Raw genomic sequence first — 14,529 nt, 5'->3', positions numbered from 1 at the left:
CAAGCTGCTTACCAGGTGAGAACCCCTTCCCTCACTCCACCCCTAGCTCCCTAATTCAAGGCCATCTATCCCAGGAACCCTGCCTCTGAAGGACCAGAAGAGTTAGGGGTGTGAACAGCAATCCGGGAAGGGACCGCCTGGGAAACAGGAAGAGCAACACCAGAAGAGTAAGGGAAAAGCGAGATGGCAGGGGGAGGAATTCACAATTCATACCTCCTCCCCAGTGGCTGTTTGTAGAGGCTGTGGGAAGGAGGGGAAAAGGCTGCCTTGGACTGAGACATAGGCATCAATGACCAACCAAGACACTTTCAAACCAAAAAGTCTCTTTATTGATCGATACCATACATGACTCAAATGGCCCAAAAAAAAAAAAAAAAAAAAAAAAGGCATTACAGTTGGGGTGGGACATCCATCTTCCCTACCCCTTCCCTCAGCTCCTGACACAACACCCTTCCAATAGTGGCAGCTGGAGTGGAGGAAACAGGAGGTGGGGGGCCCCAAATCCAGAAGGAAGTGGGGCGAGGTGGTGCTAACACTTCTGGAACTGGCCACAGGAGAAGGCAGCGAAGCCAGAGCTGGGCCCAGACTCATGGGACCCTGCTCTTGGCCTCACCCTGGGCCCGGAGCCTCCACACATCCATCCAATTGTGAGGCAGAGCTGAGGATCCTGGCTGCCTCCCCTGTCCTTCTGTGAAGGGGAGGGAGGAGATATTGGGAGATGAAGAGCCTTTCCTTCAGCTGGAGGACAAATACCTATTGCTCCCTGGTGGGTTAGAGCTGGGGACATCCTCAGTGGCTCCTACCCCTCTGAAGGCAGGGGAGGACTAAATATGCAGTTTGAGGAGGTGGGAAAGGAGAGTACTGGAGAGTAGATGAACCCCCTCCTCCACCCCCATGCCTGCCCAACTGAGACAAAACAAAAAACACAGTAACAAGGCTGTTCCCTTCCCTCCACACTCCCTGAGGGAGGGAGCCTCCCCCTCCCCCCATGCAGACAGCTGCTCTAGTGGAGGGCTTGTGAAGAATATACACACCGTGGAGGGAGGGGGTGGGGACTGGGAGAGAGGGAGTCACAAGCACTAGGAGGGCAGGCCAGAGTCCTAGAGGAGGGAGACAAAGACAACAGCAGGGGGCTGTCACATGGGTGAGGCCATCAATGGCTCCCTGCCCCATGGCGTGCCTTCCCCACTCCAGTCACCCCGGAGGAGAAGGGAAGAGAGATGGCAAAGTGTCTCCTTGGTCTGAAGCTCTCAAACTGTTATCAAATGGTAATGCATAGCCCCCTTCCTCCACACGGGCTCTAAGCTCCCCATCTGCCAGGCAAAGGGAGGTAGCTGGACCTTTAATAAGGGGAAGAGGGGGGGACATGAGTGATTTTTTTTTTTAAAACTTACATTTTTAATAATATTATTTTTTAAAAAACTTGGAGCTGGGATAGGTGGCAAAAGGGAGGAGTCCAGAGCTTTACCCCTCTACTACCAGCCACCTAAAGGGAGGGTTTGGGGAAGGGGCATTCAACCAAGCCCCATGACTTTAAGTCCCTAAGGGCTGTGGGTGTAGACAACCCTGGGCTTGAAGGGGGTGGAGTCAGGAGGATGGGGGTACCCAGAACCTGGGGTGAGGATGGAGGCAAATGCCCTGGGCGGGGGGTGTGGGGGGGGTGGTCAGGACATTTCTCAGAGGCCCAGGGTCCACGGAGGCATCTGCATGAGGCCCCCCTTCCCCCAAAAGGCTCTGCAGAGGCCAGCCCCAGCCCAGGGCCACTGGGGGACAAATCTTGGCACCTGCCCCCAGTGAGTCCAGTTCCTCCCTGAAGCGGGGGGATGAGGCTGCCCATTTCAGATGCTCAGTCTCTTCATTCTGTCTTCTGCTCCCTGGGGCTGCGAGAGGTGGGGCAGGCAGGCAGAGCGCTAGGTGGCTGTGGTGGGGCCTTTACTGGGAGGCCTGTGACGTGGGGTTCTCCGATTTGCTCTCTTGGCTGGATGGAGGCTTGCTGTTCCAAGGGCTGTTGGCGCCCAGGGCAGGGGAGTTGTTAAAGCTGTCCTCGTCGTCAATGCCGTTGGCCGCGTCAAACTGGGTGTTCTCCAGCCGGGTGATGAGCCTCTCGTCCTCGTCCCCGAACTCCCCGCCCATCAGGGTGGGCTCCCCCACCACCATCACATCCTGAGAGTGGCGGAGGTCCCCAAACATAATCGGGGCAGGGGCTCGCCCAGCCCAGGGCAGCAGACTCCCCCAGAGCCCCAACACCCACCAAGGAAACTCAACCCCCGCCCACCCGCTCATATCCCAGTTTACAACCCCATCTCCTCTGACACCCTCAGCCCCTAGAATACTTCCAAGTGAAAGACTGCAAAGCATCACAGCCTTTAACCCACATCCACTGGATTCTGGGAGAAGTCGATCTACTCCACCAGCTCCCTAATCCATCTCTCCAAAATTTTAGGGGGCTCCTAAACTTCTGTCCACAGGTAAGAGAGGGAGCAGATCAAAAACACCAGTGGCGGGGGGACTGTGTGCACGTGCATGTGTGTGTATTCTAGATTGACACACATTTGTCTGTGTGTCCTTCTGTCAGTATGTGTCTCTCTGGTGGTCTGTGTGCCCCTAAGCTGTCTGTCCTTTATGTCCAGATGTCCCCATGGCTGTGTCCGTCCCTTTGTGTCCTTTGTTGCTATGTCTGAGTCTATGTGACCACAGCCATGCATACGACTGACAAGGACTCTCAGACAGGAGTTAGCCCCCAGTGGGAAAAACTGTCTTGTCTTTGCTTCTACGTGTGCTAGTGAGCTCAGGGTGGGTCAGGGTCAAGAGTCAGAGGTCAGCAGTGGGGCAGCCCAGAAGAGAGAAGAAAGCCGAGATGCTTACAGGTACCTGGCTGGAGAGGGCGAAGGTGCTGGCTGGGCTTTTCTTCTTGCTGTTGCTGTTGTTGGTGTTGCCGCCCCCCGAGCTCATGGTGCTGCCCCCAGACATCTTCCGTTTCCGCCGTTTGCTGGGCTGCTGCCGTGCAGGCTCCGCTGTGCCAGGGAAAGGAGACTCAGGAAGGGTAGGGCCCGGGGCTCCCTGTTCCCCAATCTGGCTCCTAAGGAGCCTGAGCCTACCCTGATCCCAATCTTGCAGACCCAGGAGCAAGGAAACGGCTTCGTGAGGAGTTAAGAGATACAGCCCTGGGGAGCAGCATCACATCCTAGAAAGAGCAGGTGCAGGTGCAAGGCACTCACCAGGGGGCGCTACCATGCGCTGCCACTTCTGGAAGAGGCAGGTCTTGAGGCAGTCACGGGGGCTGAGGCTGTAGGTCTTGTGGCGGGACATAAGCTCCTGCATGGGCTCTAGTATCACACAAAGCTGGGGGGAGACCAGTTGGTGGCTTGTCAGGGGACAGGCGTGGAGCAGAGACCAAATGGGATGGGGCAGAAACCAGGTGATCAGAGACTCACTCGGAGGTAGTTGAGAGTGGAATTGGACAGCCCACACCGGGTGATGTTTTTGGAGAGCTGATCTAACATCTGGGGATCCTGGGCCTGGAGAAGAAAGGTAAGAATACTAGCACCTGCTTACCTGCCCAGTCAACTGAGCCTCGCGACACCCCGGACAGAGGAGGAGCTACTATGTAAAAATTCACTTCTCAGATGGATAAATTTCAACCCTGTCTAGGGCCACAGCGGGAAACATGGCACACCAGGTTCAACCCTTCCTGCTGCCCGCCCGCGCCCTGGTGTCTTAGGTCCTGCCTATAACTCACATGCATGGCAAGGATGCTTCGGGGGATGAGCTCTCGGTGCTGCCGGATGCTGAAGTGCCACGTCTTTATCCGCATCATGTCGTCAAACATGAACTCCAGGTACAACCGGCCTTCCACACATACCTGGAAACAAGCTTGTCACAGGTCTGCCCACCTCCCCACACACCCAAAAGTATACTTGTTCCCATTTCCTCATGACTCTCACACTGCACACACTCCTGTCACCTGAACATAAATTTGGGTGTGCACAACTGACATGGACCATCTCCTCACACCCACCAATCCAGTCCATACATACACACACACACAGCAGAAATGCTTAATAGATCCTTGTCCTCTCCTCATGTAGCCAGTAAAACACTCGTCTGCTATAAGCTCCATGAGGACAGGCTTGTGTTCACTTGTGTCCCCATGACCCAAAAAACTGTTACCTACAAACTCAATACATGACTGCTGAAAACTGCAGCATGCCTGCCTGCCTTGCATATCTTGCCACTTCCCTGGGTATCAGCCAAGTACATTTTGGGGAGCCAGTAGAGGAATCAAACTTAGGCCCTTCAGTGTTTCACATCCAACTGGGTGCTGACCTGGGTGAACATGGGTTTGCCGTGTTGGGTCACCATGCTGCCCTGGTCACAGTCAAGGGAAACGAAGTTGCTGTGGAATGCCTCCTTGGGGTGCTTAAGCACATAGTAGAGCTCTGTAGCACCCCCCTCGAAGATGCTGCGGAAGTAGCGTGGGATCAGGGTCCGGCCAATGGCTGCAGAGATGGGACAAACTCTTCAGGATAGAAGGCTCTCAGAGGCGGTCAGACAGGTAACATCCCTGTCAGGACAGATCCCCTGGGACAAACACCCAGCCCCACATCTTGACACAGGAGGTGTATACTTTTATAGCAGAACTGGCAGGACCCGCAGAGGCCACTCACTGTATCTCTTTGGTCCATCCTCCAGGCAGAAAGTGATGGTTAACATGGCATCATCCTCAAAGAACTCAGTTGTGAAAGCATCCCACCAGAGATTGTCACACTCCTAAGGAGCACAGGGAGGGGTGCATGTATCAGCAGACATGGCACAGGGATGCCCAGATGGCCTTCTCCCTCTCAGCTCCTTTCCCCTGGCTATACCTCTGTCCAGTTTTGAAGCCGTTTGTTAAGCTCGAATATTCTGTAGTCAGTTTGGTTGCCATATGGTGTGTGCCTTCTGGGGGAAGTGAAGAAGGGAGGTCAGTAGGAGCAGACCCTCCCCCCCACCTCTGCCTTCACCTCTATAATGGAGAGAACCAACCTCCCCACTGGACTCCACTTACCCGATCCCAGGCTCCAAGTATGTAGGCGGGTACATGGGAGTTGGGCTGTGAAAGGGAAAAGGCTATGAGAATGGGGTAGAAGACAGGAATTATTTGGGGGTGTCACTCCATCCCCTTGCAGGATGCCATATGGGGAAGGGACAGGAAGTAGAAAAGAAACTCACCCCACATCCCGATCTAGCATGGTGCCGGGATGGAAGGGTGGGAAGGCGTTGCCGTTGGGGGGCTCCTTCGGTGAGTACAGCTTGAATGACTTTGAGGAACAACCTAAAAGGGAAACAAAGAAGGGGTTCCCCCGAGTCCCTCTTGGGAGTGCTCTTGGAAGGCTGTTAAGACTGTATGCACAGGAACTGGTCTTCTGGAGCACCCGAGTACACTGTGAAAGGGAGATTACCCCAGAGAGCAACTATCCCATCTTCTAAATCTGGCTCCAATTTTGTTTTACAATCTAGAAGTTCTCAGTCCTAATACTCAAGAGCCCATTTCTTCATATGGGTGAACCCTGGATGACAGAATTGAAACTGGGAAGAAATGTCAATAACCATAGGATAAATATATAAACATCAGAATCTAAAATTCTGAAAACTCCCTTTTCATCTACATTATTTTGTGTAATCATTACCACAATCCTGTGCGGCAGCAGAAGTGACTCTAACATTCCCATTTTACAAATGAGGCTACTAAAAGCTCAAAGGGACTTGCCGAGTTGGTAACTGGCAGAACCAGGACTTGAGCCTAGTCTTCTGAGTCCCATATCCTATGGTAGTTCTACTCCCCTAATGCACTCTGGAGACGGAGCTGGGAGAGGGTGAAGGGGGATTTTGCCAACTCCCTGCCCCTTCTCCACCCCCAGGGTCTCAGGAGGGCAGGGGATAAAAAGATAAGGGGGGGGTGCCTGCTGGGTGCCGCCCACTAGATAACCAGTTGGGCCTTTGGCCTCTCCCACCAACGGCCACTCCCTTATCAGTCCAGCCCCCTCCCCCACACCTACCATGGTCCAGTATTGTCTACAAACCAGAAACCCAAAGCTTCAACCCCTTTTCTTTCCTTAGACTTGCAGTGAAGGAGGGAGGTAGATGGGCCTCCAATGGATCCCACTCTCCTTACAAACAGAAAATAAGAAGCCCCTGGGAAGGAGCCTAGGTTTCAGGGGCTCAGTTTGGAGGCAAGTGGTAACTAGACAGGGTCTCTGCTGGTGTGTATCTATGCCTGTGCACAGGTGTCCCCTCTCCACCTCACACGGCAGCACAGAGTTTCCTGCTCTACTATTATTACCTGACTGGAAGAAGTGTTATATTCATATTTGGGTGCCAGCCAGGTCCCCCTGAAATACCATTTTCCCCCTCCCCACCAGAAAGGAGGAGAAAGTGAAGCTAAGTCCTAGCCACTGCTGCTTCCTCATGTCCCACAAACTTGATTGCATTTGGAAGGGTAGCTGAATTGGCTGTATCTGAGCCCCCTCTTTAATTTTGATACAAAATCTATTCTGTTCCTTGGTGGGGGGGAGAGACAAAGGAAGACCCTGTGCCAACATATGCCATGTAATTCTCTCCCCTGGGTCCCCTCCTCACAATATAGGCCAAAGGAGGGTTCCAGAGGGGCCTACCCTACACGGTCCCCGAAGGTGCCAAAACTCAGAGCCTGTGTGTACCTGCACACGCGTGTGTCTCATCCTGCCTAGCAGGCTTCCACCCTCAGCTCGCCCCAACATGCCTACCAAGGGTTGGAACCCAGCAGCCCCAGGCAGGATCAGGGTGCCTGCAACAGGCCCTCGCCCCACACATGAGCTCTCAGATGTCACATCCACGGGCTCCCAGCATGACACACAGCCTTCACAAGCCAGTCAGAACTGAGTGAGGAGCATTTGTCCTCAGGAAAGAGACAGTCCCACCCAGTCCCAAGTCCCCGCCACTCCACAGACAGATAAGGCCATGTAAGAAGTCAAAGCTCACGTTGCCCACCAGAAACCATGCCTGGGCAATACACCCAACAGTCTAGATTGGGAGACCTGGCCCTCATCCTCTACCTAGGCCCTCCTTTTCACAAAACCATTACTGCCCTGCTCCTTGGCCCACTCTGAGTGTCAGCTCAAGGTCCTAGAGAGATGAGAGGCAAGACACCAGGGTTCCTCTCTAACTCTGGAAAAAGTTTCAGAGTGTCAGTTTCTCACTAGAGAAATGACAGGCACATTACCTGGGGCTGGGTAACAGTTCTGCAGAGCTAAACCCCAAAGCTCAGGGGCCTCTATTTACACATCCAGTGAATGGACACAAATAAAACTCAGCATCTCTCCAGAGCCACAACAACTCCCAGTAGCCCCAGCACAAGGGCTTGGGAGTGAGAAGAGGAGGGGAGGGAACATCACCCAGACCATCTGTCCCTGTTGCTGCCTGTCCCCAGGAGCAGGGGTAGAGGTAGCAACATGGGGGTGGGGGTGAGGGGTTGGATGTGTCACCCAGTCTTAGAGTCAGGCAGAACCCTGGCTCCCATCTCTGGCAACCTGGGAGCCTTTAGGAAGGGGGAGGAGAAAGAGCCCAGAACTAGTAAAGTTTTCTCTGAATGGAAGCGGCATCCTGTGGCCTTAGGGGGGCATCTCCAGCTGGGCATTTCCATGGTAACCGGCCTGACCCGAGGGCAGGCCTCCTCCCTTTGGGGGCTGACCATAGGTCAGCAGGCCTGAGGGCCCTGGCCTCTGTGAGCTGGGGCACCTTTCTCCCAGGCCCGGACCAGACCCAGGACTTCCACCCACCCCCAACAGGCTTGCAGGGTGCCCAGACTTACCTGGGAGAACTGAGGGGACCAGGAGAGGTGCGGGGGGCAGCTGGGAGCCCAGAGGGGCCCTGGCTGGGGTGAGGCCTGAGTGGGGGGGCCAACTTCAGCCGCTCATGTCCCGAGTGGGACGGGCAGGCCTGGCTGGGAGCTCCACTCCGCGGGCTGCACAAAGACTCACGCACGGTCTCAGTCCGCCCCGCGGCGGCCACAGCCCCGGGGGAAAGTTACAATGGCCACTGGGCCAGGGACCGGGGGCCAGGGGGCCGGCCTGGGGGGCGGGGGGCCGCGGGGAGTCCGGAGCCTTCTTTGTTTGCAAGGTTTCCCTCAACAATGGCTGCTCCGCTCTTTCCTCCTCCTCCTCCTCGGCTCTCCCCGCCGCCGCCTATGCCTCTGCCTCCAAGCAGCCCGCCCGCTCTCCCCAGGCCAGCAGGCCCCTCCGCCGGGGCACCAGCAGAGGCAGGGCCCGGCACTCACACTCACTCACACTCACACACGCACAGACACACGTAGCGCCCGCCGGCTCCCTTCCTTCTCTCCCTTTCTCTCCCTCCCTCCCCGCTCGCTCTCCCCGAGCCGCTCTCAGAATGAGGCCCCAGGGCGGGCGGAGGGTGGAGCTGCCCCCACCGGCCCCGCCCCCCTCCCTGCGAGGCAGGAGGAAGAGGGAGGGAGAGAGAGCGCGAGGCAGACAGGGAGGACTGCTGAGAAAAACAAAAGAGAGACAGAGACTGGGAGAGACAGGGGACAGGACGGAGAGGTGGAGATGGAACAGACTGGGTCCGGAGAGACCTGGATGGAGGGGAGGCCTGTGGGGACCGGGAACAGGAATGCCGCCCTCAAGCCCCAAGTGGGGGTGCTCAGGGGTGAGCTGGGGAGCCAAAGCCACAGGCAAGGATGGAGGAAAGCACTCTCCTCTCTGGAGATTTCCAGTATCATCTAACAGCCTCCTCCGAAACATCCCCCAAATCTCTCTTCCTTTCCTCAGTGATCTTTCAGGTTGGAGGCTGGCCTGGGCAGCCACTCTTGGCTGGTGAAATCCCACAGCAGCTGGGGGGAGGCTGCAGGGGGTTATTTTTGACAGAGACACACTCAGACTTCAGCCTGTAAACACTGATCGTAGAGAGGGGGACACTCCAGGTTCCCTGCCCCCCAACCCAGCTAAGTTCCAAACAGATCTGCTTTAGCAGAGGGAGGCCCCCTTCCCCTCACCCAACATCACCACCACCACCATACCAGAGACACGTGGGTGCAGGGGAAAGGGCTCTGTTAGAGTCAAGGAAGGCAAACTTGCCCATCTAAGGGTCCCCAGACGGGGTCCAGTCTGCTGCTGAATCCTCTCCCTACACCCCAGGGACAAAAAAGGTATATGGTTGCCAGGGTAGGACCTGTTCTCCAAAGCAAGGGGGGAATCCCAAGAGACAGACAGAGAGAGAGAGAGACACACACACACACACCCGCTATGTGTGTGTGGGGAGGGGGGGGGGGCGCGGGGCGGCAGTAAGGACCTCTTACTACTTTGCAATTTGAGTCTCAGCTTTCTATTCCCTAACCCCCAAGCATATTAACACACAGTCCCACAACAGGATTTCTCATGGCATACACACCAGTTGACTGTGCAGTAACAATATTATTGCACCTGGCTCTGTGAACATCCTCCATACATAAACAACCCATCTGACTTTCACATAAATCAGTACCTGATACACAATTCAACCCATGATATACCTCAAACTCCAAATAAACCCAAACCTAAGAGACACACACATACACAGTCTATGTCAGACCCTGATTTCCATACACACTGGGGCTTGTGACACACACGCCCCCATCCCCAAGACACACCCCAAAATTGCATCATACCTCCTGAACCTTTGACAGACCGCTACACACTTTGCTACCCAAGGACTAACTCCACCCTCTTTGAAATCTGCACACCCTGCTCCCTCATGGCCTGGTCATATGATACACTCTGGCTTTCATAAACATACTGAAAACTATACAATTCAGCCAGAATGCCTACTGTCATAGTGCCTACCACCAGGACTTGAGATATTTGCCCTGATTCTCAAATTTACAGCCCAACTCTGGGATAACTACATTCCTCCCCCTCTGACAGGACAATTCTTGTCATTTGTTTCATGCCTTTAAGTTTTGCAAAGTACATTCACAAGGCAGTACCTTAAGAGAGTCTAATAGCATCCTGGGTCAAATACTATCCTATCTTGAACAGATTACAGTGAGACAGGAGGGCTTGAGGCTGGAACCCTGGTTCTAATCCCACTCACACAAGCCCAGCCCTGGGGCACTGCAGCCATTCCTACTGCCTGCCCCCTCCAAGGAACGGTCACTCCAGGCCCCAAATGACTGTCTCCTCAGGGACAGGACATGGGTGTGTGCTCTGGCTTCTGCCTCCAGTTCAGAGCTCAGAATCCCCACCCAGTCTGCCTCTTCAAATTTCAGGGAGAAGGGCCCCTAAACACCAAGATGTAGCCAGACTCTGGAATATCATTTAAAACAGGCCCTCTCCTAATTCCCCATCTCTAGCAAGTCTGTTCCTCTCTTGGTTCTGACTTAATTCTCCCACTTGCACAGGGGCAGAAGAGGTCCAACAGAAGAGAGCAACTCAGAGTTAGAAGCCTCTAAAATTGGTGGGGGGTGGGGTGGGGAGAAAGCTGGGAGCAGCAAAGACTGACAAAGGTGAGGAGGGAGGGAAGGGCCAGAGCACCCCTTCTGGAGGGGGGAATTCTGAAGGGCAGCAGCCCGCCCCAGCCCACAGGATAAGGTACCAGCACTGCCCCCTGCCCGGGCCCCTGGGGCTCCCTGACCCAGGCCTCCAGTGTGCCTGCCCCCCTTCCTTTGTCTGTGCCCGGCCTCCCGTTGGCCTGGCGCTCTGCCATCCCCGTCTCCTGGCTCCCAGCCGCCACCACTGCTGCCTCCTCCCCTCCCCCAACTCCTCCCTGCCTTAACCCTTCTGAGCCACACGCTGCCCCAGACAGGCCCTGGCCCCCTCAGCAACCGGCCCTGCCCAGGGTGATGCCCCTTAGCAGAGGTTCTCCCTGCTCCTGACCAAAGCCCCAGAAGCGACTCCGCACCCCAGGAGCACTATGGGAGCTAGGTGTGTGTGTGTGTGTGTGTGTCCTGTAGTTTCCTTCCGCGTGTGCATGTGTGTGGGTCTGCGTGTGCTCTGGCTTCCCTCAGTCACATGTGTGGGGCATGTGCTGTCTCTGCCGGGCTGGGGGAGGAGGAGCCGGGAGACAGCAGAGCACAAAGGAGAGACTCAGACGAGCAGACAGGCAGCAGGCAGGCGGCCTGCCAGGGCGCCTGGGCCCCCACCCCAGGGCTGCTCAGGTTGGGGGCGGTGGTCTTTGGGCCTGGGCTGTACATGCTGCCACAACATCCCTGTGTTCAACCATGTGCTCACACACACCCATGCAAGCCTGGTGCCCTCCCTTACCCCAATCCTACCATTTCTCACCCCCAGGACACTCATGCCCCTCCCCAAGTGGTTCTCCTTGAAGACTAACCTCCAACCATGGTTTATGGCATCAATCATGAGACTTCCTTACATTCAAGAAAAAGATTCCCCACTCTTGGCCATCTTAGGCCCGCTCTCCTCGAACTGATCACTAGACACACGAAAGGAACATACCATTTAGGGCACTGACTGAAGTTGTCCCCCCTCACACACAAAGGTCCTCATCTGTCCCCATGCTGCTCCCAGAGAGACTGAGAGGGAAACTTTCTCCCTTCTCCTACTGGACCACGCACCCAACTTCAAGACCAACGTCCCATCTACCTCTAGTCTGACAACTCTTCTAGATTCACCTTCTGCCCACCACTCGTAGGAACTAACAATCAACATTTAAGACTCAGCCCTTTAGCTATGCATCCCTTTAGTATGATGATGGACGATCAAGGCCATGGGATGGACTCAAGAGAATGGATGGGTCTGAACAGGGTACTTAGCATGGGAGAATTATAAAGAAAATACACACAGGAACATGTGTGATAGGAGGAGCTGATAGGAGGAGCAGTGATGGGGCCAGACAGGATTCCAGCTTGGCAGGCTCTTCCCTCCCCTCCTCTCCCCCACCCTCTGCAGCAGGAGCCAGGGGTTCCCACACCCGGATATTCCAGGATCCTCAGGCTCTACTAGCCCTCCCTCTGGGCTCCATGCCCCTTAAACGTCAGCCTCAGCAGGCACTTTAAGTGTGTGCCCAGCCCAGCCCAGCTTTGGTCTGGGTCACATGATTTTCAAGGAAGCTTCGGCACAGGCAGCTTCCCTTGGGGATTGTGTTAGGGGGAAGGGGGGCTTCCAGTTGTAGGGTATGGGCCTCCCAGAGAACAGGGCATGTGAATGGGCAAAGGATCCAAACCAGGCTAGATTCAAGAATATCTGACTTTCAAAAGAAAGCTAATTCCTGCCTGGGACAAGATGGGGTTCTGCAGATAATTCAAGAACCCAGAGTTGTGGGGACGGGTAGAAACCATGTTCTGAGGCCCTCTGAAGACTCCCTCTCCATTCACATGGCCCCTCTCCTTCCTCCTGGCAGTAGATAAGAGTCTTCCTCTTCCCTAGGAAAGAACTCAGACCCCAGCTGTCACTGGCAAGAGTTGATGTGTTTGGGGGGAGGCAGGAATCTGAACCTAAGTCCTCTCATTGGGATCAAGCATCGCCTAACTCAAGTCTCACAAGTCACTCAATTTTCTAGCTTGCCTGGGGCTGCCACATTCCCCCTCCCACTAGGGCTGCCAGGCCCAAGGGCCCAATTATCTGCTCCCCCCCTCCCCGCGGACCTCCGGTCCCTCAGAAGGGCCAACCGTCCCTGGCAACAGGCAGGATAATTTGGAGGGGGGCAAAATGGTCCCCACTCAATCCCTCCCCGAAAACAAGAGGCCTCAAGAAACAGTCTGGAGGGAGGTGTCACAAAATGAGGGAATAGACAGCAAGAAAGGGGGGGGGCAACCCAAACCAGCCAATCACAACTCTATGATGACCTGAGGGGGGGGGTCATAAGTCCAGACTCACTTCTGATTGGCTAACACCCTGGAATTCTGGGAATTTCAGCCCCCCCCACCCCTCCCTAATTAACCTCCCCTCAAAAAAAACACACACAACCTACCTCCAGCACCCCTTACCCGTGCCTCTGGGCTGCTGCGCATTTACACAGTTGGGGAAAACCCTCCCTCAACTGAGGCCTCACACACCCCTTACAGACCCCGACCACAGCCATGCCTTCGACGCCCCCCACACAAGTTCTCACCAAACAAGGATTGAGGGATCTGCAGGGAGGGCTCGGGAGGGAGGGGCCGGGAGGCCGCGCGCCCCACTCACCAGGACAGGCACAGCCCACTGACATCTTCACATCGCCCGCCGCTGGGGGCCCAGCCGAGTCACGGTGCCCGCCCCGCGCGGGGACAGGCCGGGCATGAGCCGCCGCCGCCGCCCGCGGCCCCCGCTGCCCTCGCCGCCGGCCCGGCCCGGCCTCGGCCCGGTGCGGGCGGCCCCTGGCTGCAGCGAGGAGCCTGTCAGGCGCGGAGCAGACAGGAAGGAAGCCAGGCAGGAAGGCGAGCTGCCTCTGCGTGTGTGCGCACGGGTGTGCGTCCCCGGAGTGTGTGTCCGTGTGTGCGCGTGTGCGTGTGCGTGTCTGTGCGCTCCCGCCGCCCTCCCTGCCGCCAACGCCGCCGCCGCTCGCCCCCTCTCGCTCTCGCGCTCCTTCTCGCTCTCGCTCTCCCCTCTCGTAGGCGCCCGCTCTCCAGTCCTAACCGGGCTGGGCCGGGCTTTATTAATATGCTAATTGCCTGCTAGTGGGAGGGGAGAGCCGTGTCAAAGTGACCCGGGCGAGGGCGCAGCGAGCTGCGACGTGCGTGCGCCGCGCGGCGGGCGGGCGGCGAGGGGCCGGTGGCGCACCGGGCTCGGCGTGCATGTGACGCAGCTTTTAAAAAAGGAGACCGAAGCAGAGACCCCCGGAGAGGGCAGGCGAGGGGGAGGGAGAGGAGGCGAGGTCTCACGCTGGGTGTCCGTCCTCCGGGCGCCGCCGAGTTGGGAGAGTAGAGGAGCCGGAGCGGGAGCCTGGACTGGGGGAGGCGGAGCCAGGGTGGGCTGTGAGGTGTAGCTCTCTCCACCCCCGGCCGAGCTCTGGGAGGGAAACCGGACTGCCAATCCCCCAGTCCATGCTTTCTGCTGAAACCCCAATCTTAATCTGGACGGCCCTGGTTATGCGCCCCCATTATAACGTGGGTGGGGAAAGCAGTATTATCTTAATTCGAGTAGCAACCCGTGAATTTATCTCCCCCCCCTAAATTAACTACCCCTACCTTGCCTGCTAAACCAGTTAGGACTGGAGCCAAAGGGTTAATTAGGTGAGGTCCCGGCCCCCTCCTTCGCCTAATTGCCTGGGATCTGTGTTTTGCTGGGAAGAGGGGGGCAGCGGAATGACCGCCAGGTTGGACTGGGGAGGGGGAATCCGCAGGCCGTCCTCTATCCTTGCAGACTCTGACTCATCAGTCAAGATGCTCTCCTCCCTTCCCCCCTTTCTCCATCCAGTCTCAGCTTCTTTCCCGCCCCAACTTCTCCTGGAAGCCGCTTTCATTTTGAGTGCCTCGGAGACTGGGGAGGAAAGGAAGCAGACCCCTCCATTGCCCCCTGCCCGCAGGAGCTGGGGCTTATGTTGGAGGGGGTGGGGTGATGTGGATGGTTATCGTGAGGAACA

At 56.3% G+C, this 14,529-nt stretch overlaps 1 protein-coding gene across 4 annotated transcripts; it reads right to left on the bottom strand.

Moving 5' to 3' along the window:
- Window positions 1-302: 302 nt before the first annotated feature.
- LDB1 (LIM domain binding 1) lies at window positions 303-13,528 on the bottom strand. 4 transcript variants are annotated; one of them, XM_043475624.1, is made up of 11 exons: window positions 13,152-13,528; window positions 5,212-5,314; window positions 5,048-5,092; window positions 4,866-4,941; window positions 4,668-4,770; window positions 4,327-4,499; window positions 3,740-3,862; window positions 3,435-3,518; window positions 3,219-3,342; window positions 2,866-3,014; window positions 303-2,163 (listed from the first exon to the last, which is right to left on the bottom strand). In XM_043475624.1, the coding sequence occupies exons 1-11, from the start codon at window positions 13,174-13,176 to the stop codon at window positions 1,933-1,935; spliced, it is 1,236 nt and encodes a 411-aa protein (XP_043331559.1). In that variant the 5' UTR covers window positions 13,177-13,528; the 3' UTR covers window positions 303-1,932. The 4 variants fall into 4 exon arrangements, with proteins under 4 accessions (XP_043331559.1, XP_043331560.1, XP_043331557.1 ...); XM_043475625.1 differs by having other exon boundaries at window positions 2,872-3,014; XM_043475622.1 differs by having other exon boundaries at window positions 4,866-4,938; window positions 13,152-13,334.
- Window positions 13,529-14,529: the final 1,001 nt, after the last annotated feature.

The sequence above is a fragment of the Cervus canadensis genome, chromosome 8, assembly GCF_019320065.1.
Source record: "Cervus canadensis isolate Bull #8, Minnesota chromosome 8, ASM1932006v1, whole genome shotgun sequence".
Taxonomy (NCBI): Eukaryota; Metazoa; Chordata; class Mammalia; order Artiodactyla; family Cervidae; genus Cervus; species Cervus canadensis.
Note: the sequence above shows the minus strand (reverse complement) of the source record. Positions and strands in the feature narration are given on the sequence as shown.

Coding starts and splice junctions, on each gene's coding strand:
- LDB1 (XM_043475624.1), bottom strand. CDS start 13,176: ATGTCAGTGGGCTGTGCCTGTCCTG. Junction 3,863..4,326: donor GCAAACCCATGTTCACCCAG/GTCAGCACCCAG, acceptor GCTTGTTTCCAG/GTATGTGTGGAAGGCCGGTT. Junction 3,343..3,434: donor CCACTCTCAACTACCTCCGA/GTGAGTCTCTGA, acceptor GTCTCCCCCCAG/CTTTGTGTGATACTAGAGCC.